This window comes from Pristiophorus japonicus, chromosome 1, assembly GCF_044704955.1.
Source record: "Pristiophorus japonicus isolate sPriJap1 chromosome 1, sPriJap1.hap1, whole genome shotgun sequence".
Lineage (NCBI taxonomy): Eukaryota > Metazoa > Chordata > Chondrichthyes > Pristiophoridae > Pristiophorus > Pristiophorus japonicus.
In genome coordinates, this window is record NC_091977.1 from 86644131 (window position 1) to 86671907 (window position 27777).

The 27777-nt window shown below is 42.8% G+C and overlaps 1 protein-coding gene across 3 annotated transcripts in view; it reads left to right on the forward strand.

The window, feature by feature from the left end:
* slc12a2 (solute carrier family 12 member 2) overlaps positions 1-27777 on the forward strand; it is a 257401-nt gene that overhangs the window by 176646 nt on the left and 52978 nt on the right. For all 3 annotated transcript variants that reach the window (XM_070881565.1, XM_070881575.1, XM_070881585.1), the window contains exons 11-14: positions 19053-19160; positions 23666-23789; positions 24897-24998; positions 25720-25875. In XM_070881565.1, coding sequence (XP_070737666.1) covers positions 19053-19160; positions 23666-23789; positions 24897-24998; positions 25720-25875 — 490 coding nt within the window. The remainder of the gene's footprint in view (positions 1-19052; positions 19161-23665; positions 23790-24896; positions 24999-25719; positions 25876-27777) is intronic.

Genomic DNA, 27777 nt, shown 5'->3' on the forward strand with positions numbered 1-27777 from the left:
CTTCCTGGTTCGTGGTCTGAGAGTTCTGCGTCTTGATTGGCTGTTTAGACAGCTTGAATCCCCATTAACTTGTGTTGATTTCAAAGGCATGTTGGAAAAGCCCAACTTCTCGACAGAGATAGAGATCTTTGTGAGAAACTTACTTAAGGGCCAGAGGCTTCGCTGCAGACCGCAAATTCCAGGCCTTTGAGCGGAGAATTTAGGGTTGTATCACACCTACCACTGGTGGTGGATTTAATGTTGATGTACTATTACCAGGGTAATTACCAAGGTAACACTAGTGATGTTGCAAACAATTCTGTGAACAGGCCAAATATAAAGGAGTGAATTTCTGCTGGAGTGCTGTAAAAAAATTTTGGTATAAATATTCAATTGTTAAGAATTGGGGTTCTTATTGACTTTGGTTAACTTGTTGAAGATCATGGTAGCTTCTTTCTACCATTTTTTAAATTGCTAAAAAACAGTTGTAAACTGTACTAATTGTAAGCAACCCTCGGCTGTTTAATGCTCTGAGAAATCTAAATGTGCAGAAGGGTATTTTAGTATATTTTGGTTGAAAGAAAATACTAATACTAATACAAAGTTCTAACATCATTCAGACATATAAAAGGGTTAACTATTGAATGCTTCAGATGCACAGTCCTTTACATAAGCAAGTTTAACTACAGTTGAAGATTATAAGAAGTCATAGTGACTGGGGATATTGGCACACATTTTAAGCTGAGGCTGTCTTGATCATGTATAATTACTATAGATCTTGGAGCAGCAAAATTGAAAAAGTTAGTGACTTTTTATTGCAGATGATGCAATTTTGAGGTTATGGGGGCGGGGGGCGCGGTGAAGGGTTCTTCGAAATGATTACACAATAACAATATCAGGTGGTGCCATGGATCAGCAGGTGGAGTGAAAAGGCCAGATTAATACGAACTCCTAGATTCAGATACCCATATCAGAATGTATACCAAAGGCTGTCTTTCCTGTCTGCAAGGTAGCTGGTTGCACTTTCTACTTGAGGCAATATCTGAATTCTGACATCTGCAGGTCCCTAAATTGTAGCCTATTTCAATTAATGGTACAGCATTGTTGGTGGCGGTAAAGTTACAAGTACTTTGAATTTTTATGTCAGATTCTTTCCAGGTTGCTTCAGAGTAATTGAGATACTTGAGTTCGTCTGCAGTTCACTACTGCATCAGTAGGCATTGCATTTGTTTTGGACCAAGCGAAACAGGTAATGCAGTTAGCTTTGAGAGTGGATGGATTTCCCAGGATTCAGGATCCATCGATGGAAGTAAAGGTTCTATATGAGCACCCACGGAAACTATAGGGCCCAAGTTTCCCCAGGAGTTGCTCTGTTTTTTTTGGAATTAACTAGTTTTTTTGGAGTATCTTAAAAATCACAATTCTGCCCATTTAATTTGCTCCAGTGTAGTTTTTTTAGTTTTTTTTTCAAAAGAGGGTGTTACCAGCCACTTACGCCTGTTTTGGCCATTCAAGCCAGTTTAGACAGCTAAAAGTTACTCCAAACTAACTTAGGCCAGTGTATGTGGCCACTTGTGGCCGCACAGAAAAACCTTGCGGTGAGTTAAGAAATCAGCGCAGGTAGCCAGAGATTGGGGGGGCGGGGTGGAGGGTAGTGAGAGGACCTTGCAAAGAATTAAACATCTTCACAACAACATTAAAGAAACATAAGTACATTTAAAGCACCATGCACTAAACAAAGCACAAAAATAAGCATTCAGTAACAAATGAAAAATACAAGGAAGTTGAGAGGACATACATCTAGCACCAAGACTTAGAAAGCACTAAACAACTAGATTAAAAATGGATTGGTAAACTAGCAAATACATTATAGCAAGTCCTGCAAATAAGAGTTTTCCGAAGGACATTTTGATGAGCAGGTTTATTCTATCCACTGAAGCACAGTGTGTTTTATTTCCTTGCAGAATGTTTTTATATGGTATTCTTGTACCAACAAAGGCACCTTTATCAAAAGGTTACAAGAATGTTTTATATGATATTTAAAGTATTTTTTTAGAATTTTATACTCTAAATCTCTGTCTGTTTGTCTTGTTTGGTCTTTAGTTCCAGTCTGACGGGCTTTGCTGTTGAATTTGGCTTACACTACCTCTCCCAAGATCTGATAATAAAGCTTTGTTTTTTAAAATATTTCCTGTATATGAGCAGATGCAACTTCTGGTTTGTAATGTCAAAAAAAAATGTTCATGGGGAGGGGAATTTAATTTATCCAGAGCAATGTAACTTTTCTTCTTCAATGTGAAGCCGGTGAGATAGATTTACATATTTATGATCTAGATTAGTTTTATTCCAATTCCATTTTTAACTCAGCAATTATCTGAAAATATTATAACCCAACATTATGACTTGCTTGATTTTGGGGTTTTATTTTGGACTGAGCATTTATATTAGACAAAATTATGCACATTCAAGAACTATGTATTCTAGTAACTGTGCTAGAGGATTTCTGCCAGTGTGCTGATAAAACACCATAATGGCCAACCTTCAAGTACTTCACAATATGTCAACATAATTTCAATTTTACTTACAAATACATATATTCTGGTAGCTAATCTGGCCGCCGATGAGGGAGCCCATTCGGCCAGGGCTAGGGGCGGCGTGCTTCAGGCCCCTCCCACACAGCCTGCAGAGCACATGCAGAGATTCTGTGCACATTCTAGCGCACATGTGCAGAGGTCCCGGCACTGTTTTCAGCGCCGGGACCTGGCTCCGCCCCCCACTGCTTGTGCTGCGCCACACCAAGGCCGACGGCGTTCCAAGGAGCGGGGAGAATTCTTTGGTAAGTTTTCGCCGCCGTTTTTAGTGTAGAAAGTCAGCGCACCTCATGGAGGTGTGCCATTTTAACCCGGGGGGAAAACTTGGGCCCCAAATGAGCAGAAAGAGATTTAATTCACTCAATGTATAGCTGGTGTGTGATGCCAGCCACATTATTCTTCATGTAAATACGTGCTAACTGAGAAGCTGCCACAATGCTTTTATACTTTGCCGGTCTACTATCAGCCAGAAACATGCCTGGATGGTTTTGGTGTACAAGGAAACCCTCTACACCACGGTTGATGACCCCAGTTTGTGATACGAGAATAGGCACGATGAAGTACTTGGTGCAATAAAAATGTTAATTAAGCAGACCATCAGGATATTGAAATTGTGCTTCCAATCATCTGGGTAGGACAGGGGAGCACTACATCACAGCCCTGAAAGGGCTTTGGCAATCAGAGTGGCATGCTGTATGTTTTCTTTTAACAAAGAATTGATCCTTTTTATGGGAAGGGCCTCCAACCCAGCAGCACGAAGATGTTACAAATGAGCAAGCAGCAAGTGACTGAACTGATTGCCATTGTCACATCCTTCCACAATGCCGTTACCACCTTCTTGTTAGGCTTCCTCTCCTCCGTGCTTGAGTGTTGATCCCTCCCTTCTACCTCTTCATTCTGCTAGAAGAATGTCTACAGATGTGTCGATACATTTTGGAACACTTGTTGCTCATCAAACAATACTGCAGTTTGATGTGTGTGGTACTAGAAGTGCCAAAAGTCACCTGCCCCTTTTTATCAGCTGCAGCTCTATTACAATTCCCTCCCTCTCGGTGGTCAGCCACTTAAATGTGCAATGCCACTCGCCAGCCAGCCAGCCCTGAATGCTAAGTTAGCCCTGCTGCAGGAAGAGTGGACAGGATTAGGACAGGCCTCACCACTTTTCCAGGAGAAAAACACAATTGGAGAAACATCGAAGCCTAAATCTTTTTGTTCAAAAAGTTATATATCCATGTGGTTCTCTTTTGAACTTTGGGAAGTAGAATTGTAGTGTACTATATGATCCACAGCTATGTTTTACTTGACAATAATCAATAACCTACATGTTGATAACCCTTAGCTTGATGATTAAAGAATTGCAAGCTTTGAGCTGGTTACTTTTTTGACTTGCATATCATGACCCTGAAACACAGCCTAATATAGTAGTTACTTTTTTAAAATAAAAACGGAACGTGTTGAAAATACTCAGCAAGTCCGACAGCATCTGTGGAGAGAGGAACAGAGTTAACTGAAACATTAACTCTGTTTCTCTCTCCACAGATGCTGCCTGACCTGCTGTGTTGTAAGCATTTTCTGTTTTTATTTGATTTCCAGCATCTGCCGTATTTTACTCTTGTTGTAGTTACTATTACTGTAATAATATTATGTAAGTCTTTTTTGTCTCCCCTACCCACCCCCTTTTTTAAAAAAAAAATTTAAAAAGTAAGTTCTGGTGCTCATGGCTTCAAAATCAGACCCAAGGTTTCTAAGCGTAGCAGTGGGAGAATTCTTGTTTCTAAAGATTTTGATCTGAGCTGATGTTCATGCAATGGATAGAGTCACAATACCTTTCTGTGTTTACATTTTTATGTCTGGTTATGTTGTAACATTATTAATGAAACTGCTTCATCATAGCAAAATGCAATTTTGGCACATGTAAAGATTCTTTGGCATTGATTATCTGTCAGATAGAGAACAGAAGCATATCGCCACAGTGGAAGTTACTCCATATAAACACTGAGGAGCTTAAGAAAGAAATGGGGCAGTTTCCAGAATCCTCTCTGGTATAAGGACAAAAAGGCTGTCATTGAACTAGAAGGGAATTTTCCACCAAAATTGGAAGAAGGCATTCTGTAGTTAGGTCCAAGTATTGCAATACTGAAAGGTTATAATTAAACCTTGTGACTTACATTATCACTTATAGATTGATTTGCTGTCTTCAGCTTTGTGTAATAGAGGAAATAATGTAGCAAAGGTTAAAATTAAAAGGAGTTTATAACCGTTGCACGTCCTTGAATCTAACAGGCAAACAGAGTTTTAACTGGCTTAAAAATAGAGGCAGACAAGAGAATCTATTTTAAAACTGCTATTGTCCAGTTCATGAGCATGTCCAAATACATTGTTTTAAAGCAGTGCGAAAAGTTGTGCTGCTTTTTCGCAGTTACAGCTTATCTGTCTGACTCTTTTTAGTCCAGACGTGCAAAAATTGTAGTTAGACACTGCTCATCAAAACAAAGTTTGAGATGTCTTTTAAGAATTCAAGATGTAACCGTAGAATACTTAAGAACATAAGAACACAAAAAATAGGGTCCGGAAAAGGCCCTTCAGCCCCTCGAGCCTGCTCTGCAATTCAGTAAGATCATGGCTGATCATTGACCTCAACTCCACTTTCCTGCCCGATCTCCATATCCTTTGATTCCCCGAGACTCCAAAAATCTATCTATCTCAGCCTTGAATATATCCAGCGACTCAGCATCCACAGCCTTTTGAGGCAGAGAATTCCAAAGATTCAAAACCTTCTAGTGAAGAAATTCCTCCCCATCTCTGTCTTAAATGGCCCTTGTCCTGAGACTGTGCCCCCTAGTTCTAGACACTCCAGCCAGGGGGAAACAACCTCTCAGCATCTACCCTGTCAATCCCCTTCAGAATCGTATGTTTCAATGAGATCACCTCTCATTCTTCTAAACTCCAGAGAGTACAACCCCATTTTGCACAATTTCTCATTATAAGACCGCTCTCATCCCAGGAATCAATCTAGTGACCCTCCATTGTACCACCTCCAAGGCAAATATATCCTCCTTTAGATAAGGAGACCAAAACTGTGCTCAGTATTCCAGGTGTGGTCTCACCAAGGCCCTGTACAATTGTAGCAAGACTTCCTTACTCTTATACTCCAACCCCCTTGCACTAAAGGACAACATGTAATTTGTCGTACCTGCATGCTAGCTTTCTATGTTTCTTGCACAAGGACACCCAAATCTCTCTACCAAAGTGAATAACCTCACATTTCCCCACATTATAATCCATCTGCCACCTTACTGCCCACTCACTTAGTCTATCTATATCCCTTTGCAGACGCTTTGTGTTTTCCTCACAGCTTACTGTCCCACTTAACTTAGCTAACAGAAAGCAGAGAGTCGGGATAAATGGGTCCTTTTTGGGTTGGAAATCGGTGGTTAGTGGTGTGCCACAGGGATCGGTGCTGGGACCACAACTGTACAATATACATAGATGACCTGGAAGAGGGGACAGAGTGTAGTGTAAAAAAATTTGCAGATGACACAAAGATTAGTGGGAAAGCGGGTTGTGTAGAGGACACAGAGAGGCTACAAAGAGATTTAGATAGGTTAAGCGAATGGGCTAAGGTTTGGCAGATGGAATACAATGTCGGAAAATGTGAGGTCATCCACCTTGGGGGGGGAAAAAAAACATTAAAAGGGAATATTATTTGAATGGGGAGAAATTACAACATGCTGCGGTGCAGAGGGACCTGGGAGTCCTTGTGCATGAATCCCAAAAAGTTAGTTTGCAGGTGCAGCAGGTAATCAGGAAGGCGAATGGAATGTTGGCCTTCATTGCGAGAGGGATGGAGTACAAAAGCAGGGAGATCCTGCTGCAACTGTATAGGGTATTGGTGAGGCCGCACCTGGAGTACTGCGTGCAGTTTTGGTCACCTTACTTAAGGAAGGATATACTAGCTTTGGAGGGGGTACAGAGACAATTCATTAGGCTTATTTCGGAGATGAGGGGGTTACCTTATGATGATAGATTGAGTAGACTGGGTCTTTACTCATTGGAGTTCAGAAGGATGAGGGCTGATCTTATAGAAACATTTAAAATAATGAAAGGAATATACAAGATCGAGGCAGAGAGGTTGTTTCCACTGGTCGGGGAGACTAGTACTAGGGGGCACAGCCTCAAAATACAGGGGAGCCAATTTAAAACCGAGTTGAGAAGGAATTTCTTCTCCCAGAGGGTTGTGAATCTGTGGAATTCTCTGCCCAAGGAAGCAGTTGAGGCTAGCTCATTGAATGTATTCAAGTCACAGATAGATAGATTTTTAACCAATAAGGGAATTGAGGGTTACGGGGAGCGGGCGGGTAAGTGGAGCTGAGTCCACGGCCAGATCAGCTATGATCTTGTTGAATGGCGGAGCAGGCTCGAGGGGCTAGATGGCCTACTCCTGTTCCTAATTCTTATGTTCTTATGTATCGTCAGCAAAATTGGATACATTATAAGAACATAATAAATAGGAGCAGGAATAGGCCATTTGGCCCCTCGAGCCTGTTATGCCATTCAATAAGATCATGGCTGATCTGATCATGGACTCGGCTCCACTTCACTGCCTGCTCCCCATAACCCTTTACTCCCTTATCGCTTAAATATAGTCAATGACCCAGCCTCCACAGCTCTCTGGGGCAAAGAATTCCATAGATTAACAACCCTCAGAGAAGAAATTCCTCCTCATCTCAGTTTTAAATGCGCGGCCCCATATTCAGAGACAGTATCCCCGAGTATTAGTTTCCCCTATGAGTGGAAATATCCTCTCTGCATCCACCTTGTCGAGCTCCATTATCTTGTATGTTTCAATAAGATCACCTCTCATTCTTCTGAACTTCAATGTGTATAAGCCCAACTTACTCAACCTATCTTCATAAGTCAACTCCCTCATCTCTGGAATCAACCTTGTGAGCTTTCTCTGAACAGCCTCCAATGCAAGTATATCCTTAAATACGGAGACCAGAACTGTACGCAGTACTCTCGGTGTAGCCTTACCAACACCCTGTATAGTTGTAGCAGGACTTCTCTGCTTTTACATAGAAACATAGACATAGAAAATAGGTGCAGGAGTAGGCCATTTGGCCCTTCGAGCCTGCACCGCCATTCAATTAGTTCATGGCTGAACATGCAACTTCAGTACCCCATTCCTGCTTTCTCGCCATACCCCTTGACCCCCTAGTAGTAAGGACTACATCTAACTCCTTTTTGAATATATTTAGTGAATTGGCCTCAACAACTTTCTGTGGTAGAGAATGCCACAGGTTCACCACTCTCTGGGTGAAGAAGTTTCTCCTCATCTCGGTCCTAAATGGCCTACCCCTTATCCTTAGACTGTGACCCCTGGTTCTGGACTTCCCCAACATTGGGAACATTCTTCCTGCATCTAACCTGTCTAAACCCGTCAGAATTTTAAACGTTTCTATGAGATCCCCTCTCATTCTTCTGAACTCCAGTGAATACAAGCCCAGTTGATCCAGTCTTTCTTGATATGTCAGTCCCGCCATCCCGGGAATCAATCTGGTGAACCTTCGCTGCACTCCCTCTGATACGTCCTTACTAAATACAGTATAAATGCACACGAGGCCCATGCTTGAGAGGTGGTCAGTCTGTGACCTGTCCTTTATTTCATAGCACTCAAGTGATGGAAGTGGGTGGAGCTTCCCCTTTTATATCTGAAGGTCTAGGCTGGAGTGTCTCCCACAAGTTCACCACCTAGTGGTCAGTGTTCTCACAGTGTACAACTTGGGTCAGATTATACATGGGTTACAATGCTGGTTGAATACATGACATCATCTCCCCCCCTCCAAAGTCTTATTGGGATCACAGGTTGAGTCTCTCTGGTGGTTTACGCTCTCTTGTAGAGCGCCTGAGTTGGGGCTCCGGTTGTTGGGCGCTGGCCTGAGTGTCTACTGTTTGCGGTGCCTCAGGCCTGTCCGGACTGCCACAGTAACTGGGTTCTCCTCCCTTTGGTTCCTGTGTTCGGTCAACTGTGGTGGAGTGAATTCTACATAGTGTTCTTCCTCTGCTTCTATGGGGTTGCTGAACCTCCTTTTTATTTGATCCACATGTTTGCGGCAGATTTGCCCATTGGTAAGTTTAACTACCAGAATCCTATTTCCCTCTTTGGAGCCATTTGGGCCCTGCAGCGTAGTTGAGGACAAAAACAGGATCATTTACGTCAATACATCGCACCCTCGCATTCCTGTCATGGTAGTCATATTGTCACTGGCGCCTGCTCGCGACAATTTCTTTCATGGTGGGGTGTATAAGGGATAACCGGGTTTTGAGCGTCCTTTTCATTAGCAGCTCTGTGGGTGGAACCCTTGTGAGCGAGTGTGGTCGGGATCTGTAGGCCATCAGGCGGCGAGATAAGCGGCATTGTAGGGAACCCCCTTGGCTTCTGAGCATCCCCTGTTTGATTATCTGCACTGCTCGTTCTGCCTGGCCGTTTGAGGCTGGCTTGAACGGTGCTGTTTTAACATGGTTAATTCCATTGCCTGCCATGAAGTCCTGGAATTCAGTGCTTGTGAAGCACGGGCCATTGTCGCTGACCAAGATGTCCGGTAGACCGTGGGCGGCGAACATTGCCCGTAGACTTTCTACCGTGGCGCAGGATGTGCTTGAATTTAAAATGTCACACTCGATCCATTTGGAGTAGGCGTCTACTACAAACCAAAAACATTTTCCCCCATGAAAGGACCTGCGTAGTCCACATGGATGCGTGACCAAGGCTTGGCGGTCCATGGCCAGGAGCTAAGGGGAGCTTCCCTGGGCGCATTGCCCAGCTGGGCACACGTGTTGCACCTGCGAACACAAAGTTCCAGATCTGCATCTATCCCTGGCCACCAAACGTGTGACTTGGCAATTGCCTTCATCAATGCCCAGGTGCCCATTGTGGAGTTCTCTGATGAACACTCCTGCCCATCTGGGGCATGACTACGCGGTTTCCCCCACAGTAGGCAATCGGCCTGAATCGAGAGTTCATCTTTGCGCCTGTGAAATGGCTTAAATTTCTCAGGGCATGCCCTGTACGTGGCTGCCCAGTCCACATTCAGGACACATTTCTTGACTAGAGACAATAGCGGGTCTCTATTTGTCCAGACTTTAATCTGATGGGCTGTCACGGGTGAGCCTTCGCTTCCGAAAGCTTCAACAGCCATAACCATCTCAGCAGCATGCTCGGTAGCCCCCTCAGTGGTGGCTAGTGGGAGCCTGCTGAGTGCATTGGCGCAGTTTTCAGTGCCCGGTCTGTGCCGAATTGTATAGTCATAGGCGGCTAACGTAAGTGCCCACCTCTCTGTGGGCCGATGCATTTGCATTAATGGCCTTGTTGTCGGCTACATTTAATCCCCTCGTCTAAATCATTAATGTACAATGTAAACAGCTGGGGCCCCAGCAGAGAACCTTGCGGTACCCCACTAGTCACTGCCTGCCATTCTGAAAAGTACCCATTTACTCCTACTCTTGCTTCCTGTCTGACAATCAGTTCTCAATCCACGTCAGCACACTACCCCCAATCCCATGTGCTTTAACTTTGCACATTAATCTCTTGTGTGGGACCTTGTCGAAAGCCTTCTGAAAGTCCAAATACTGGTTCTCCCTTGTCCACTCTACTGGAAACATCCTCAAAAAAATTCCAGGAGATTTGTCAGGCATGATTTCCCTTTCTCAAATCCATGCTGACTTGGACCTATCATGTTACCTCTTTTTATACTCTATCCCCCTTGTAATAAACATCAACATTCCATTTCTCTTCCTGATTATGTGATGTACCTGCATACTAACTTTGTGTTCCATGCACAAGGACCCCCAGGTCCCTCTGTACTGCAGCACTTTGCAATGTTTCTGCATTTAAATTATAATTTGCTTTTTTTTAATATTCTGCCAAAGTGGATAACCTCACATTTTCCCACATTATACTACATCTGCCAAGTTTTTGCCCACTCACTTAGCCTGTTTATATCCCTTTGCAGATTTTTTGGTGGTCCTCGCAATTTGCTTTCCCACCCATCTTTGTATCATCGGCAAACTTGACTACATTACACTGGCTCCCTTCATCCAAGTCATTAACATAGATTGTAAATTGTTGAGGATCCAGCACCGATCCCTGCGGCACCCCACTAGTCACTGTTTACCAAACGGAAAATGACCCATTTATCCCGACTCTCTGTTTTCTGTTAATTAGCCAATCCTCTATCCATGCTAATATATTACCCCCACCCCGTTAACTTTTATCTTGTGCAGTAACCTTTTTAAGTGGCACCTTATCGAATGCCTTCTGGAAATCCAAATACATCACATCCACCCTGCTCATTACATCCTTAAAGAACGCCAGCAAATTTGTCAAACATGATTTCCCTTTCATAAAACCATGCTGACTTTGCTTGATTGAATTATGCTTTTCCAAATGTCCCGCTGCTGCTTCCTTAATAATGGACTCCAGCATTTTCCCAACAACAGATGTTAGGCTAACTGGTCTATAGTTTCCTGCTTTTGTCTGCCTACTTTTATGAAAAGGAAATCATGCTTGACAAATCTTCTGGAATTTTTTGAGGATGCAACTAGTAGAGTGGACAAGGGAGAACCAGTGGATGTGGTATATTTGGACTTTCAAAAGGCCTTTGACAAGATCCCACACAAGAGATTGGTGTGCAAAATCAAAGCACATGGTATTGGGAGTAATGTACTGGCGTGGATAGAGAATTGGTTGGCAGACAGGAAGCAGAGAGTCGGGATAAATGGGTCCTTTTCGGAATGGGAGGCAGTGACTAGTGGAGTGCCGCAGGGCTCAGTGCTGGGACCCCAGCTCTTTACAATATACATTAATGATTTGGATGAAGGAATTGAGTGTAATATCTCCAAGTTTGCAGATGACACTAAACTGGGTGGCGGTGTGAGCTGTGAGGAGGATGCTAAGAGGCTGCAGGGTGATTTGGACAGGTTAGGTGAGTAGCCAAATGCATGGCAGATGCAATATAATGTGGATAAATGTGAGGTTATCCACCTTGGTGGCAAAAACAGGAAGGCAGAATATTATCTGAATGGCGGCAGATTAGGAAAAGGGGAGGTGCAACGAGACCTGGGTGTCATGGTTCATCAGTCATTGAAAGTTGGCATGCAGGTACAGCAGGCAGTGAAGAAGGCAAGTGGCATGTTGGCCTTCATAGCTAGGGGATTTGAGTATAGGAGCAGGGAGGTCTTACTGTACAGGGCCTTGGTGAGGCCTCACCCGGAATATTGTGTTCAGTTTTGGTCTCCTAATCTGAGGAAGGACGTTCTTGTTATTGAGGGAGTTCAGCAAAGGTTCACCAGACTGATTCCAGGGATGGCTGGACTGACATATGAGGAGAGACTGGATCAACTGGGCCTTTATACATTGGAGTTTAGAAGGATGAGAGGGGATCTCATAGAAACGTATAAGATTCTGACGGGATGGAACAGGTTAGATGCGGGAAGAATGTTCCCGATGTTGGGGAAGTCCAGAACCAGAGGACACAGTCTTAGGATAAGGGGTAGACCATTTAGGACTGAGATGAGGAGAAACTTCTTCACTCAGAGTTGTTAACCTGTGGAATTCCCTGCCGCAGAGAGTTGTTGATGCCAGTTCATTGGATATATTCAAGAGGGAGTTAGATGTGGCCCTTACGGCTAAAGGGATCAAGGGGTATAGAGAGAAAGCAGGAAAGGGATACTGAGGTGAATGATCAGCCATGATCTTATTGAATGGTGGTGCAGGCTCGAAAAGGCCGAATGACCACCTCCTGCACCAATTTTCTATGTTTCTATCTTTCCTTTTTTAAATAGGGGCGTTACACTTGCAGTTTTCCAATCCGCTGGGATCGCCTCAGAATCCAGGGAATATTGGTGGATTGCAATCAATGCATCCACTATCTCTGCAGCCACTTCTTTTGAGACCCGAGGGTATAAGCCATTGGGTCCAGGGGACTTGTCTGCCTTTGTCCCATTATTTTACCGAGTACTACTACATTAGTGATTGTATTAAGTTCCTCCCTCCCTATAGTCGCTTGATTATCCAGTGTCTTCTACTGTGAAGATCGATACAAAATATTTGTTCAATGTCGCTGCCATTTTCCTGTTCTCCATTATTAATTCCCCAGTCTTATCCTCCAGGGGACCAACATTTACTTTAACCACGCTCTTCCTTTTTATGTACCTGTAGAAACTCTTACTATCTGTTTTTATATTTTGTGCTAGTTTATTTTCATCATCTGTCTTCCCTCTCTTTATCATTTTTTTAAGTCATTCTTTGCTGGCTTTTAAAAGTTTCCCAATCCTCTGGCCTCCCACTAGTCTTCGCCACCTTGTTTTCAATTTGATACCTTGCCTTATTTCCTTAGTTAGCCACAGATGATTATCCCTTCTCTTAGTCTTTCCTTCTCATTGGAATATATTTTTGTTGCAAGTTATGAAATATCTCCTTAAATGTCTGCCACTGCGCATCAATCGTCCCATACTTTAATCTATTTTCCCAGTCCACTTTAGCCAACTCTGCCCTCATACCTTTGTAGTCTCCTTTATTTAAGCTTAGGACACTGGTTTGAGATCCAACTTTCTCACCCTCGAAATGAATTTGAAATTCAACTATGTTATGGTCACTCTTTCCTAGAGTATCCTTTACTATGAGATCATTTATTAATCATTACACAGTACCAGATATAAGATAGCCTGTTCCCTGGTTGGTTCCATGGTCCCTTTGCGCTCTGTCCCTTTTAATATAGATTGTAAATAGCTGAGGCCCAGCACTGATCCTTGCAGCATCCCACTAGTTGCAGCCTGCCAACCTGAAAAAGACTCGTTTCTCCAGACTCTCTTTTCTGGCCGTTAACTAATCCTCCATCCATGCTAATACATTACCTCCAATCCCATGAGCCCTTAGCTTGTGTAACAACCTTTTATGTGGCACCTTATCGAATGCCTTTTGGAAATCCAAATATACTACATCCACTGGTTCCCCTCTATCTGCACAGCTAATTGCATCCTCAAAAAACTCTTAATAAATTTGTCAAAAACGATTTTCCTTTCATAAAACCATGTTGACTCTGCCTAATCATGTTCTGATTATCTAAGTGCCCTGATACCACTTCCTTAACAATGGATTCCAGTATTTTCCCAACAAGTGATGTCAGGCTAACTGGCTTGTTGTTCCCTGTTTTCTCTCTCCCTCTTTTTTTGAATAGCAGTGTTACATTTACTACCTTCCAATACGCTAGGACCGTTCTGGAATCTAGGGACTTTTGAAAGATCAAAACCAATGCATCCACTAAGCCTGTAGCCACCTCTTTTAGCATCCTAGGATATAGATCGTCAGGTGTCGACTTATAGTCCCATTATATTTTCTCGTACTTTTTCTCTACTTCTATTAATTACATTAAGTTCCTCACCCTCATTAGACCCTTGGTACCACACCATTTTCGGTATGCTTTTTGCATCTTCTACTGTGAACAGATTCAAAATATTTGTTTAACATTTCTGTAATACTTTTTCCTGCCTCAGTCGCTAAGGGACCAATGTTTACTCTTGCTACTCTCTTCCTTTTTACAATCTATTTGTATATTCTTGCCAGTTTTCTCTCATAGTCTCTCTTTTCCCATTTTATCAATTTTTTGGTCATCCTTTGCTGGTTTCAGAAACTCTCCTAGTCCTCAGTCTTACTACTATTTTTTGTGACATTATAAACTTCTTTCAATCTAATGCTATCCTTAACTTCTTTAGTTAAACGTGGGTTCACATGATTTGTTTTTATGATGGTGTTAGTATATATCAAGTGTTGCTCTTTTCTTTTATCTTCTGGCTTTCGAATCAGTAATGTGCAGCACAACCAGGAAATTACAGGAGTAACTTAGTTCCTATTAAATAGTGGTTTTTAAACTTTTCCATCTTGGTGAGGAGAGTAAACCCCTGCAGATAGTGATATCCTCCTGGGGGGGGGACTTCCCTACAGGTCTTCCCTATTGACTCACTCTGAAATGTCCTAACTTCGGAAAGTGTCAACTAACCAAAGAGAAACCATAGAATTTTTTTTAAATTGGTAAACAGTGACCGAAATGATGTGCTGGTAAGTTGACAAATAAAGGAAGAATAAATAAGTCTGATCTTGCAGCCCTGAGGTCTTCAATTTGAAAATTATGCTTTAAACTGGACAATGATCCCTCTGAAACCAGAAACTTGGAACGAACTGTTGCCTTCAGGAGGGCATGCAGAAAAATGTTGAACATGGATGGGGAAGCTATTTTTGATGGGAGTACTCCCTTCCTGTACCAAAAAAAATGCATCTCCCACCCTCTCCCGGGACAATCTTGGATTCTCTTGTATCAGTAAATTGCACAGTGCTCTTATAAACACAAGGGAAAGCTTTTCTCCAAAATACTGCCCAATTTAAATATGACGGACTCTCGTTTTCCCAAGTTTCAGGCTGATTCTTTCTATCGACCCAGTGGCAGTCCATCACCATTGATTTCAATAAAGAAGATCATTACTCTCTCAAATGATCTCTACATGTAGATGCCTTTTGATCTTGGATTTGTGGGAATATTGTGGATAATCCATTCGGAATCTATTGTTTTCCTTTAGTTAGTTGACACTTTCCTCCGCCTGCTCCACAACGACATGCAAGCAGTGATCCTGATCAACTGATGGATCCATTCATTACAGACCCAATCGACGTACAGACTGGGGTCGAGCAGGGCTGTGTCATCACGCCAACCCTCTTCTCAATCTTCCTCGCTGCAATGCTCCATCTCGCACTCAACAAGTTCCCTGCTGGAGTGGAACGAAACTACAGAGCCAGTGGGAACCTGTTCAACTTTCGTCACCTCCAGGCCAGATCCAAGACCGTTCCAACCTCTGTCGTCGGACAACGCATGCATCTGCGCACATCAGAGACTCCAAGTCCTAGTCAACATCTTCACTGAGGCGTACGAAAGCATGGGCCTTACACTAAACATCCGTAAGACAAAGGTCTTCCACCAGCCTGACCCCGCCACACAGCACGACCCCAGTCATCAAGATCCATGTCGCGGCCTGGACAACGTGGACCACTTTCCATACCTCCGGAGTCTATTATCAACAAGGGTAGACACCGACGATGAGATTCAACACCGCTGCCAGTGCAGCCTTCGACCGCCTGAGGAAAAGAGTGTTCGAAGATCAGGCCCTCAAATCTGCCACTAAGCTCATGGTCTACAGGGCTATAGTGATACCCTTCCTCCTGTATGGCTCAGCGAAGTGGACCATATACAGTAGACACCTCAAATCGCTGGAGAAATACCACCAACGATGTCTCCGCAAGATCCTGCAAATCCCCTGGGAGGACAGACGCACCAACGTTGGCGCCCTCGACCAGGCCAACATCCTCAGCATCGAAGCATTGACCACACTCGACCAGCTCTGCTGGGTGGGCCACATTGTTCGCGTGCCTGATACCACGGCAGGAGACAGTGTAGCTGAAAAGATTCCTGCAGTAAGCAAAGCAAGCCTTCTAATTGGAACTCCTGCACGGCAAGCGAGCCCAAGGTGGGCAGAGGAAAAGTTTCAAGGACCCCCTCAAAGCCTCCTTGAAAAAATGCAACATCCCCACCAATACCTGGGAGTCCCTGGCCAAAGACCACCCGAAGTTGAGGAAGAGCATCTGGGAGGGTGCTGAGCACCACAAGTCTCGCCGACAAAGCTACAGAAACCAAGTGTATGCAGCGGAAGGAGCGTGCGGCAAACCAGACCCACCCACCCTTTCCTTCAACGACTCTGTCCGGCCCGTGACGGAGACTATGGGCCCAAGTTCCAGGCCGCGCCTAAAATGGCGCAGCCCGGACCTGGACGCCCATTTTTCGCGCCACAAAGTGCGCCTAAAAAAACCTCACCTATTCTCCAGCTCCCTGCTGGTCCTCTGGAGCTGGGCGCGGCGCAGCATGATCTGTGGGGGGCGGAGCCAGGTCCCTGCGCTGAAAACAGTGCCGGGACCTCTGCACATGCGCGCTACAGTGGGCGCGCAAGTGCAGTAGCTCCAGGCGCCCAAAACTGTAGGAGGGGCCCGAAGCACGCAGCCCCTAGCCCTGGCCGAATGGCCTCACTGGGGCTGCGTGCATAAAGCTCACCTCCCACCCGACCCGACTTGACTCCCGCTCCCCGACCTGACCCGACCTCTGCTTCCCCCCCCCCCTTGCCCCCGGCGACCTGACCTCTCTTCTCTTTCTTCCCCCCCCCCCCCCCCTCCGCGACTCTCTCTCTCCTTCCCCCCCCAACCTCCACGACTCTCTCTCCTCTCTCTCTCTCTTCCCCCCCCCCCGATCTCTACGACTCTTCCCCCCCCCCCCCCCCCAACCTCCACGACTCTCTCTCTTCCATCCCTCCACCCCCGATCTCTGTGACTCTTCTCCACCCCCCAACCTCCACGACTCTCTCCTCTCTCTCCTCCCCCCGATCTCTGCGACCCCCCCCCCCACGGATCTCCGCGGCGACCCCCCCCCCCCCCCCCCCCCCCCGGGACCCAAGACCCGACGCCACCTACCTGTAAATCCAGCCCGAAGTCTTGGGCCCGGCCGTTCACTCTCCTCTCCTTCCCTCCCTCCTCTCTCCATCCCTCCATCCATCCCTCCATCCCTCCCTCCTCTACTTCCCTTCCTCTCCCTCTCTCCCTCCTCTCCTTCTCCTCCTCCACACCCTCCCCTCCCTAACCCCCCACCCCCCTCTACCTCCCTCCTCCTCCCTTCTCCCCTTCTCCCCCTCCTCTCGCTGTCAGAAACACAGACACTGACAGACAGAGTGACACACACACACACACACACACACACACACACACTGACAGAGACACACTGGGGGGGCCGTCCCAGCAAGCTGTTGGAGGACTCCCGGTGCTGTAGTCGGTAAGTAGAAAATGTTTTATTTATTGATTTTTTTAAAAAAAATTATTTTTAATTAATTTTTTTTTTGGATTGATTTATTGATTTATTTATCATTTATTATTGATGATGGCTCTTTATTTGTAAAACTGAAGTGTTTAATGTTTGTAAACTTCCCTTTAAAACCCCCCTTCCCTACGCCTGATTTGTAACCTACGCCTGATTTTCTAAGTGTAGACAAGGTTTTTCTGAGCGTACAAAAATCTACACTTACTCCATTCTAAGTTAGTTTGGAGTATGTTTTCACTGCCTAAACTTTCAAAACGGGCATAAGTGGCCGGACACGCCCCCTTTTGAAAAAAAAATCTGTTCCAAACTGAAACTGTTCTAACTGACTAGAACTGGAGCAAACTAAATGCCGAGAATTGCAATTTCTAAGATACTCCATTCTAAACCAGTTGCTCCAAAAAAACAGGAGCAACTCAGGCCGAAACTTGGCCCCTGTAATTCCTGTATTGGACTGTTCAGTTGCTTAAGAACTCATTTTTGGAGTGGAAGCAAGTCTTCCTCGATTTCGAGGGACTGCCTATGATGGTGACTTTCAGAAGTTAGGACATTTCAGATTGGGTCAATATTTCAATATTTGTAGGGAGGTCCCCCCTTGAGGTTATCATTATCTGCAGTGGGTTCTTCCCCTCTATTACTTCATTATGCAGTTCTCTGGGCACAAAGACACCTTATTTAATTATTCCTTTTTGATTCATTAAATATTTTAGTGACGTTTAATTACAATTTAACATTCATGTAGGAGTAGAAAATGTGTACATAACAATAAAATTAAGTGTCTCTAATTGATACTTTAAAATGCTGAAAGTAAACTCTTGCCACATCAGACAACAGGACTACAAGGGCGCCTAATGGTCTTCAGCTATTGTCTGAGTACTTGAATAGCAACACATTCTGTTTTAAAGAACAGGTGTGACTTTTATGTTTGCATATGACTCAGTCATTGTTGGGTGTTCTTAAAGAATTTATTATGGAAAGCTGTTTCTAGAGCATTGTGCAAACCTGGGGCCTGGAGGAAAGGAATATTTATTTTGTTTGGTTTTTCCAGCCCCAAAGCAGTTGAACCGGTAGAATCTTGTAATTTATGCTTCCCGATAATGAAATTGTCCTGTACCTTGAAATGCTTTATTGTCCACATTTTGAGGTGAAATATATCAGTGTTTGGAGACTCAAAGTGAGCTATACCTGGAGAGAAAACTATTTCCTTCTCTTCAGGAAAGGTTTATTCTGGGGCTAAACAAACAACTGCCATTTAAATATATATATATTTTTAAATTGTATCCAAATTAAGTGCATCAATTTTTTTTGTTAAATTTCTACCCACTTCCCTGACTGACTTTTTAAGGCTGTTTTGCACCAGATTACATTTTTGTGAATGTTGAGAGTAGTCGTAATTTGGTAAATTGATGTCTGAAACAGTGGCCACATGTTCTAAATAACCATTGGGCCTTCTCTAGCACTCCTTTTCAGGGAAATACTTGAGATTGAAACCTAATTCTAGTTTAACCTGGATTCTTTTCAGGTCATGAGCCTGGTGTCTGGATTTGGACCGTTGATTACTGCAGGAATCTTTTCAGCTACGCTATCTTCTGCCTTGGCCTCGTTAGTGAGTGCTCCCAAAATATTCCAGGTAAGAACACATAGAGATTTGTGGAAAATATAGAGATTTGGCTGTTCCTAATAAATATAACTTTCAGTTGAATGATTTTAACCTACAACTATCAGCAGCTAATTGATTCAGTCAGTGCTTGATGAATGTTCTTAAAACATTATTTCATAAGTCTTGTGAATGATCTTGCTGAGATGCCTTATGCTGCAAGTGTAAAATCTTGGGTTTAAAATGATTTCCTCATGTACGTGAAGAATTTTCCATATGCTGTCATTGTACCTATTGCCATTAGGTATAAGATTTTTCTACAGATTTTTTTGTAAGTAATCCAACTTCTGTAGACAAAAGCATTTCTTAGCAGCAATAAGTTATATAGTCTTCAGTCACATAGCTAATGTTGCACATCACTAATGTATTGGGTACAAGTGTGGGTGAAAAAGTAAACGAACAAATGTTTCAGCTGCACTTCCTCCGGCACTTACAGCAGATGTAAGTTAGGGTGGTGGAAAAACAAACAAGGCTATCTAAGGGAACAGTCCAGTGCAAAATAGCGAGGAAAATAATTAGCAGCCAACACTGATTTCAGAAAGAATGTTTGTGCTTGACGAACCTGATTGAACTCTTGATCAGGTGACAGATCTGGTGTATGGGAGAATTGCAGTGGATATGATGTACGTGGACTTTTGGGAAAACCTGTGGCAATTGACAGGAGACACATAGCTACAAAATTGATCAGCGTATAGGATGTGATGAAACATGGTGTTAGCATAAAATCTGAACCAAAACACCGCATAAAAGGTAATACAAGTTATAATTGAGATTTGCATTACTATTCTAAATTGCAGACGCTTTGGACTTGTAGTTTGAAGTCGTCTTGACCTTTCAATGATGCTGTTTAGCAATTGGTCCCATATAGCTATTCTATAATGAGCACAGATGAAGTTGCCCTTTTGGCTCATTTAGCTCCATAGCAGCCTACAATTCCCCATTGCAGCATCAAACTACATGTGTATTATCATATAGGTGTGGAAATTACCTACATGCTTATCCAAGATATGAGGCTGGATTTTCAGCTCGTTAATGCCTCAGTTAGTACCCCAGAGGGGCGGTAAATGGTGTTTCCAGGCGTTACGGTGGCCGTTCAGATTTTACCGCCCGGATGGCAAATTCAGCTCATGGTTTGTGGTGGCGCAAAAACTTATCACCCCGCTGTCTAGTTTCACTGAGATCATGACTTCAATCATGCTCTGCTATCGCCCCAGATGCAAAATTTGGCCCTAACGCCTCATTAAACTCCCGCCTTAGGAAACGTCTGAAAAACTAGGCATTCTCAGGGTCCAGCAGGCAGTATTGGCGGCGTATTTAAATGGAGGGAGGAGGATCCTACATCACAAGTCACATTGACTGCAACAGTTGCGCACATCACGTTGCGTGAAGCTCCGACTTGAAAGCGGCAGTTTTATCTGCCATTACAGTGCCCTTACAGCATCAGTGAGCGAATTTAAAGGGGGCATTATTAGTTCGCCAGCTTATCATGCTCCATGCTATTGCCAGGCGGTGTTAAGCTAGAGGAAGGGCTCTTGGCCATGTCGGCCCATGGATGAGGAGAGGCCGAAGACATCTGGGGAGGAGGGCTTATCCCCTACAGGTTTACAGGCACCAACGCTCATACCTCGAGCTCTCTGAGGAGCAGTGTGTGAGAAGGCTGCACTTCCAAAAGGAAGTGTTGTCATAAATATGCTACTCCTACAGACAGACCGATGTCTGGACTGCTCTGGAGGCACCTTTCAATACTCCCCTCAACAGGTATCCGAATTCATTGTGGTGTGCTGCATGTTGCACAGCTTGGCCATCATGAGGGGCCACGCATTGTCAGTGGGTATTGCAGGCCCACCTCAGGAGGAGGAGGGTGACGACGAAGAGGAGCCTGGCGAGACTCCCATTGGATAGCCATCCCATTCACGGGGGAGGCAACGTGGAGATGCTGCCGGACCAAGAGTCGCACGTCGCCAGCTCATGGTTCTCTTAAATGGGGGAAACTGAGGAATGGAGCTAATACTGGACATGCTATGCCCCCATAAAGGCACATCTCCGATGAATTTTGGAATGATGCACAAGACACTAATGGCAAAGGATGAAACACAAATTTCACTGCAACAAAGGATCAAAAACTTGCCCCAACAAAAGAAAACCATGCAATATACATAATGTTATGTTGCAGAGCACTGAATAACAATGAAGTTCTTTAAATCAACAAAACTTTTTTTAACGCCATGACTTTTGGCTGGGGCGCCAAAAATTCCTTGTGTAACGCCTGATTTTGCACCCCAGAACCTTTTTGCTGAATTTTGCAGACGAGGCGCAAACATTTTCCAGGCGATATCAGGGTCGCCCCAAAATGAGCAGAACCGAAAATCCATCTTTAAAATCTCTGAATATATTTTTATCAATACAACTATACAGCATACACACTGTATTTTTAAAAACATGGCATCCAAATTCACTGACCTTAACGGGCATACAGTAAAGTTAATTTGCCATTCCCGGTAATCATTGCCAAATTATGAAAGGAAGATTGTGCACTATTTATCAATATATAAACTGACCAGGATTTAGCTCGCAAGCTAATTTGGGGAGTGTTAAACTTTTACAAAAGAAAAATAAATCAGCCGATTCTGTTGTGTGGAGCCTTCAGTAACCATGTTTGCTAGGGTGCAATTTATTTAAAAAAACGATTGTGGCTGTGTCTCTGAATTTGTGAGTGATGCTGTGCAATGTTAGGATAGAGATTCCACTCCAGTGAGCAGGTATCTTCATTCTTCTAGTAATGACCCTCCTCGTGATCGATTTGCCAGCCAGTGAAAACAAATCTCACTATTTACACTCTCAAAATTTTGCATAACTTCGAAAATATTCAGTTCCCTCTTGGCTTTCTCTGTTCTGGTAAATATCTTATATCCTTACAAAAATATTGTACTTGCCTGTATATTTCTCTCTGACTTCCCAATCATATTTTTTTCCCTCTCTACCTTTCTTCCTCTTTCGCTCCCCCACCAAACTGTCAGCCTTGACTTAGTTGGGAACACCCTTGGCTCTGTGTCACAAGGTTGTGGGTTCAAGTCCTACTCCAGAGATTTGAGCACAAAAATCTAGGCTGACACACCAGTACAGTACTGAGGGAGTGCTGCACTGTTGGAACTACCGTCTTTCAGATGCGACGTTAAACCGAGGCCCCGTCTGCCCCCTCAAGTTGATGTAAAAGATCCCATGGCACTATTTCGAAGAAAAGCAGAGGAGTTACTCCCGGGTGCCCTGGTCAATAGTTATCACTAAAATAGATTAACTGGTCATCATTACATTATTGTTTGTGGGAGCTTACTGTGTGCAAATTGGCTGCCGTGTTTCCTACATTACAACAGTCACTGCACTTCAAAAAGTACTTCATTGGCAGTAAAGCGCTTTGGGACGTCGGGTGGTCATGAAAGGCACAATATAATTGCAAGTCTTTCTTTTTACTGTGAGCCTGAAAATCCATATCTGTTTCGAGGCATTCCCCTCGTAACTTGGGGGGAGGTTCGCCAGGAGGTTGGCCTTGCTCTGAAGAATCAGCAACAGCCTGTTGGGGGCAGAGCTTGGGGCTGCTCCCTATGCCCCCAATGAGTGGGTGCTCGCCATTGGTATGGTAATTGAGGGATTTTCCACTTGGCTCTGTAAACTATGATTCCACACCCCGTCCCCCACAGCTATTCAGGAAAAATCCGTTTTTCTTTTTAACCTATTTTTTGCTCTAATCTTTTTGCCATTGACGCACCCTCCTTATTCCTAGTTGTAATGTATTTTATCTGTATCTTATCCATTTCATACTTGAATATGTCCCATTGCTTGCACACTGATCTGCCATTTTTGCAACTTACTCGCGACTAGGTTCCCTTTCCTCACTTTTAAGTAAACTAATTTCTAGTCCCGTACCTTTATCTTGGGCTATTCTTTTGCTCACTCCTTATCTCCAATGTGAGCCGAATTGGTTTACGGTCACTATTTCCTCAGGGTTTTATTTTCACATTGCTTACTTGTACTGCTTCGTTACCCAGAGCCAGATCTGGCACTGCATACTTCCTTTTTAGATATGCAATATTTTGATTAAGGAAACAGTCCAAAGAAGCCCATCTACTTTTCACCTCAAACCTTTGTCTTAACCTAGTCCATCCTTAAAACACATCTGGATAAATGTTTTACAATCTCCGATTTCAGTGTTTGTAGCAATCCAGAAACGTATTGTGTGGTTTTAGTACACTCCGAGATACCTACTGGCATTGACGTGCTACCTTATGGGTGTAGTGATAAAAAAAATCAAGTCGTCATGTGCAGCTCATCTACCAGCTCTCTTGAGGAAGTGTGTGTGTGTTTTAAGGAGAATATACATGTTAGAATCTGCTCACTACGCCTGTGTTTCAGTTTTGACACTTTATTTTATGCAGTGTTTTTTGAACAGCTGGCCGACAGTAACAAATGTTTCTTTCCTTCAGGCTTTGTGTAAGGACAATATATATCCTGGTCTTCACGTTTTTTCAGTGGGTTATGGCAAGAACAATGAACCATTGCGTGGATATGTTCTCACATTCTTCATTGGTTTGGGATTCATATTAATTGGTTAGTCAATATTTTGAAAACTACCAGCAGAATTGTGAAACATAAAAATATTACAATCTTAATCTAATGGATTGCTTTAGCTTATACTTCCGATCAAGTACAATCAATTGTAATTGAATTGTGTCCAGGGCAAACACTTCATATCTGAGGAAAAGGAAAACTCAGCAAATTTTTACTTCCCTTCTTCCCGCAATCTCTAGTTTTAGAACATGATCACTACTTTTTAATTGATCTTGTCTGTCACGGTGGTGTGCTGCACTATGGGCCTTGATCTGTCACTTGGATTTCTCTAATTTTTTTTAAAGTGAGAAAATACTGATCAAATCACTTGCCTTAATCAGGGCAAGCTTCATGGGAGGAATGCTTAGGGGCCTCATAGGGAACTGCTAGATCCTTGGGGATGTGTCTCAGTGAATGGGCGAAAATGATTGGGTCCTGAAGCGGCGATGAGGTTGTTCAGAGTGGATAAGATGCCTGAAGTAGAGAATAATTGTGTACCTGAAAATGGGCTGAATTTTTTTACCCAATGATAAAAATTAGGAGCTCGCTACGCTAGGGAAAAAGAAGAAATATAATCTTTTTCACATCCTCGGGACATCCCAAAGTGCTTCAAAACCAATGAATTATGTTTTGAAGTGTAGTCACTTATATAGGCGAATTACAGGCATAGAGATTTATATTTGTGTATTTTGTTTGAACAGTGTAGTTTTGTGTGCATTTTGTACTGAAAGGGATAATGCATTTAATCTGTTTTATGAACCTTAAATGTGAATCTGACCAGAAGCTGCTTCTGTCAGTGTATGTGCACACAGATTTAATGTTTGAGAGACAATAGAGCACTGTCCCAAAGTGACACACAGAGAATGGCTCGCTTCTTCAAAATTAACTTTAAAAGAGATTCAATTGTGGTAATTTGTTGTGATTTGGGCGGCGGGGGGGTGTGTATGTTCTGTAGTTTGACTGTATATATTGCTATTACTGTCATGTTTTGTAAAGTAAATAAGAATGGCAGTTTGTTCTTAAATGTTTTTTGGGGTCTGGCAATTGTTAGGCATTTGTATTTGTCATGTTCAACATTTTATTTTGTTTTGTGTGTTTAATTTGCAGCTGAGCTGAATGTCATTGCGCCAATCATTTCCAATTTTTTCCTGGCTTCATACGCTTTGATTAATTTCTCAGTGTTCCATGCTTCTCTTGCTAAATCTCCAGGTAAGAATTGAGTCAACAATGAGAAATACATCTGGATGATTGCAGATATTTATATGTTGAGTGTAGTTGTTCACTTGTGTCTTGGGGTTACTTTAACTTAGTTAGAGGGGGGACGGTGTATTTCGCTGCCCATCAAGGTGAGGGTGGCTGTGCCAGGAATACGTTTTTGCATTTTAAACTGACTAGTATTTCCAGCTAGACTGGATGATCAAAAAATGCCTGCTGAGCTCTTGGCCATGGATCTGTGGAGATTTATTCAAAATACAAGATAATAAATTATTCTCTTTGTACCTCCCCACCTGGGAAAAATGAGCACTATCATTTGAAGTAAGTGTCCAGCTTTTTTTTTAAAAAGAACATTTTTTATTTTGATTTGGCCTGCTCAGTTTTCTCTGTCTCCTGTACCTTTACCAGTTGCCAGATGAGCTCAATAATCAACTTGTATTCGCCTGTTAAGGTTAGCATAGAATTAACACAATCCTGTAAAATGGTGACTGATTTGGTTTAATTATAAGTATTTATGTGGTTTTGAAGTGAAATTAAGTGTGTGTGACTTACTTAGCCCAATGTCTATGGCACTTAATTCATAACAACCTGCAGCTATTATCCTTTTACAGATCTAAGCTTGACTAAATTAAGTAGAGCTTAGGTTGTCACTTTGCATCACAAAATCTCACAAATTACCTGTACTTAATGACTTATTTCTTACTTTTATTCTTAGGCTGGCGCCCTGCATTTAGATACTATAACATGTGGATTTCATTGATTGGTGCTATCTTGTGCTGTGGGGTAATGTTTGTCATCAATTGGTGGGCAGCACTACTGACAAACATCATTGTCCTTGCTTTATATATCTACGTCACCTATAAGAAACCAGGTAAGGTTAACGCAAACCAGGTTTGGACAAGGTTTTCGATTTCTTGTGCCCATTCATTTGACAATAACTTGCATTTATAGAGCATCTTAAGAAAAACTTCTAAAAGCACTATTAATCATGCAAACCAAACCTCTCCAGATAGCTCCACAAATTTATCAAGTGAGCAGGAGAGCCAGTATGAAGCAGGAAGATCCAGGTTTCATTCCCATTCTGTAATGAGTTAGATGATTTGAGCCAGGGAAACAGTAGAGATGATTTGAACTTAGATTGGGAAGGGGGAAATTGTCTTAGACTCCTGCTCTTAATCATTTTGTAGTACATAATTACTCAAAATACTCATTCATGTTGCCAGTGGATATGATGATATGCCACATGCAGTTGAATAGCCTGACTTGCCTCTTGCCTCTTGCCTCTTGCCATTTAGGCCTGCACATGAATAATGGCCATTGGGTGAGTACTGGAGGGTGACCATTGTCTGTGGAATCATATTCCAGCAGAGAGTTGGTGCCTTTTGGAAAGAATGAAGGAACATTTGGAGAGAGAATTTTTTTTAAATGTTGGCTTAACAGTTTTTATTACCTAGACTGCTATAAGACCTTGTTTAATAGCATGGAACAGGCCTGTCAATTTTGTTGAATCATTACCTGTGACCAGATGTTATGTCTGCTAACTGTTTAGTTATCAATGCTGTTCCAACAGTTCATTGCCGTTTACACAATAGTACTGCAGAGTGATATCTATTGCACTGCAACTGTCTGTAGTTTTTCTAGTGCAATGTCTAGCGTTTCATTCTCCTGTAACTGTTGCATATGAATGCCATCATATGCTCTTGAGCTTTCACAAGGCAAAAGGAAAGGTTCTGCAAAACTGTATGAAATTAATCTCTACAAATAAAATGGAAGGTTTAGCACAAGATTTTGATTTGATGCACTTTCTGGGTAATTTTTCGGTTCTTTAAATTCGGGCCAAATTTGTAAACTTTTTGTGAAGTTCTCACTTGGTGTGGCTGGTACTGGTTTTCTGTATGATTGGATCTTTCTTCAAGAATATTTGTATTCTTTCCCCATTTAAAAGAAAAAGTCTGACACTACAGAAGTGTGGTTGTTGTCATGTATATAACTTGATGTCATTTTTAAGATTTAGTGAACTTCATAATTAATTAACTTTGTGTGGCTGTGGTTTCCAAACATCAGGTTGTGACTTTGCTAGGGTTTGAGTGTTCCAAATGTTTTCAGTATCTTTTGTCTGATTTCTAGTTCATAGCTTGTAAAACTAATCAATGATTTACAGGATTGTCAGATGACTGCTCTTGGTAACCAGGTAACTTGATGTAGCCTGTAATTGAAGATGGGTTAATGGCACTGCACATAGGTACTTAGAAATTCCCAGATTTCTGTTGAGAACACTGGTTGAACAATAGTAAAAAATCAAAATCCCTTGAGTTACTTTCTGATTCATAGAGATTCCAGTCAACTACTAATTCATTTCAACATTCTCCATGTACTGCAACACTAATTCCAGATAATCAGTAAGGAAAGTCATATTGGGAACTGCTTTAAAATCATTTGAGCATTATTATGGTGCTAGACCGCTGCTCATTTAATCTTCTGTTTTCAATTATTGTATAAAGCTACATTTAGCCAGTTGTCACCCTACCAATTGGGTTCCAAGCATTTTACCAAATCATCAAAGATCTTCAGTATCACAGATGCGCACAGTGGAGGTCTGCTGTGTGTATAATTTAAATGTGATACAAAAGTCTGTCGGAACTACTTAGCATTCCTAGTAAGGACTTATAGGGGCTGCTGTAAAAGTTGAGAAGATCCTACAGGAGTGCATCCATTGAGATTAGGTCCAGAATTTTAATTGAGTTGGTGCCATGGCTACTGAAGTCTGTTAAGA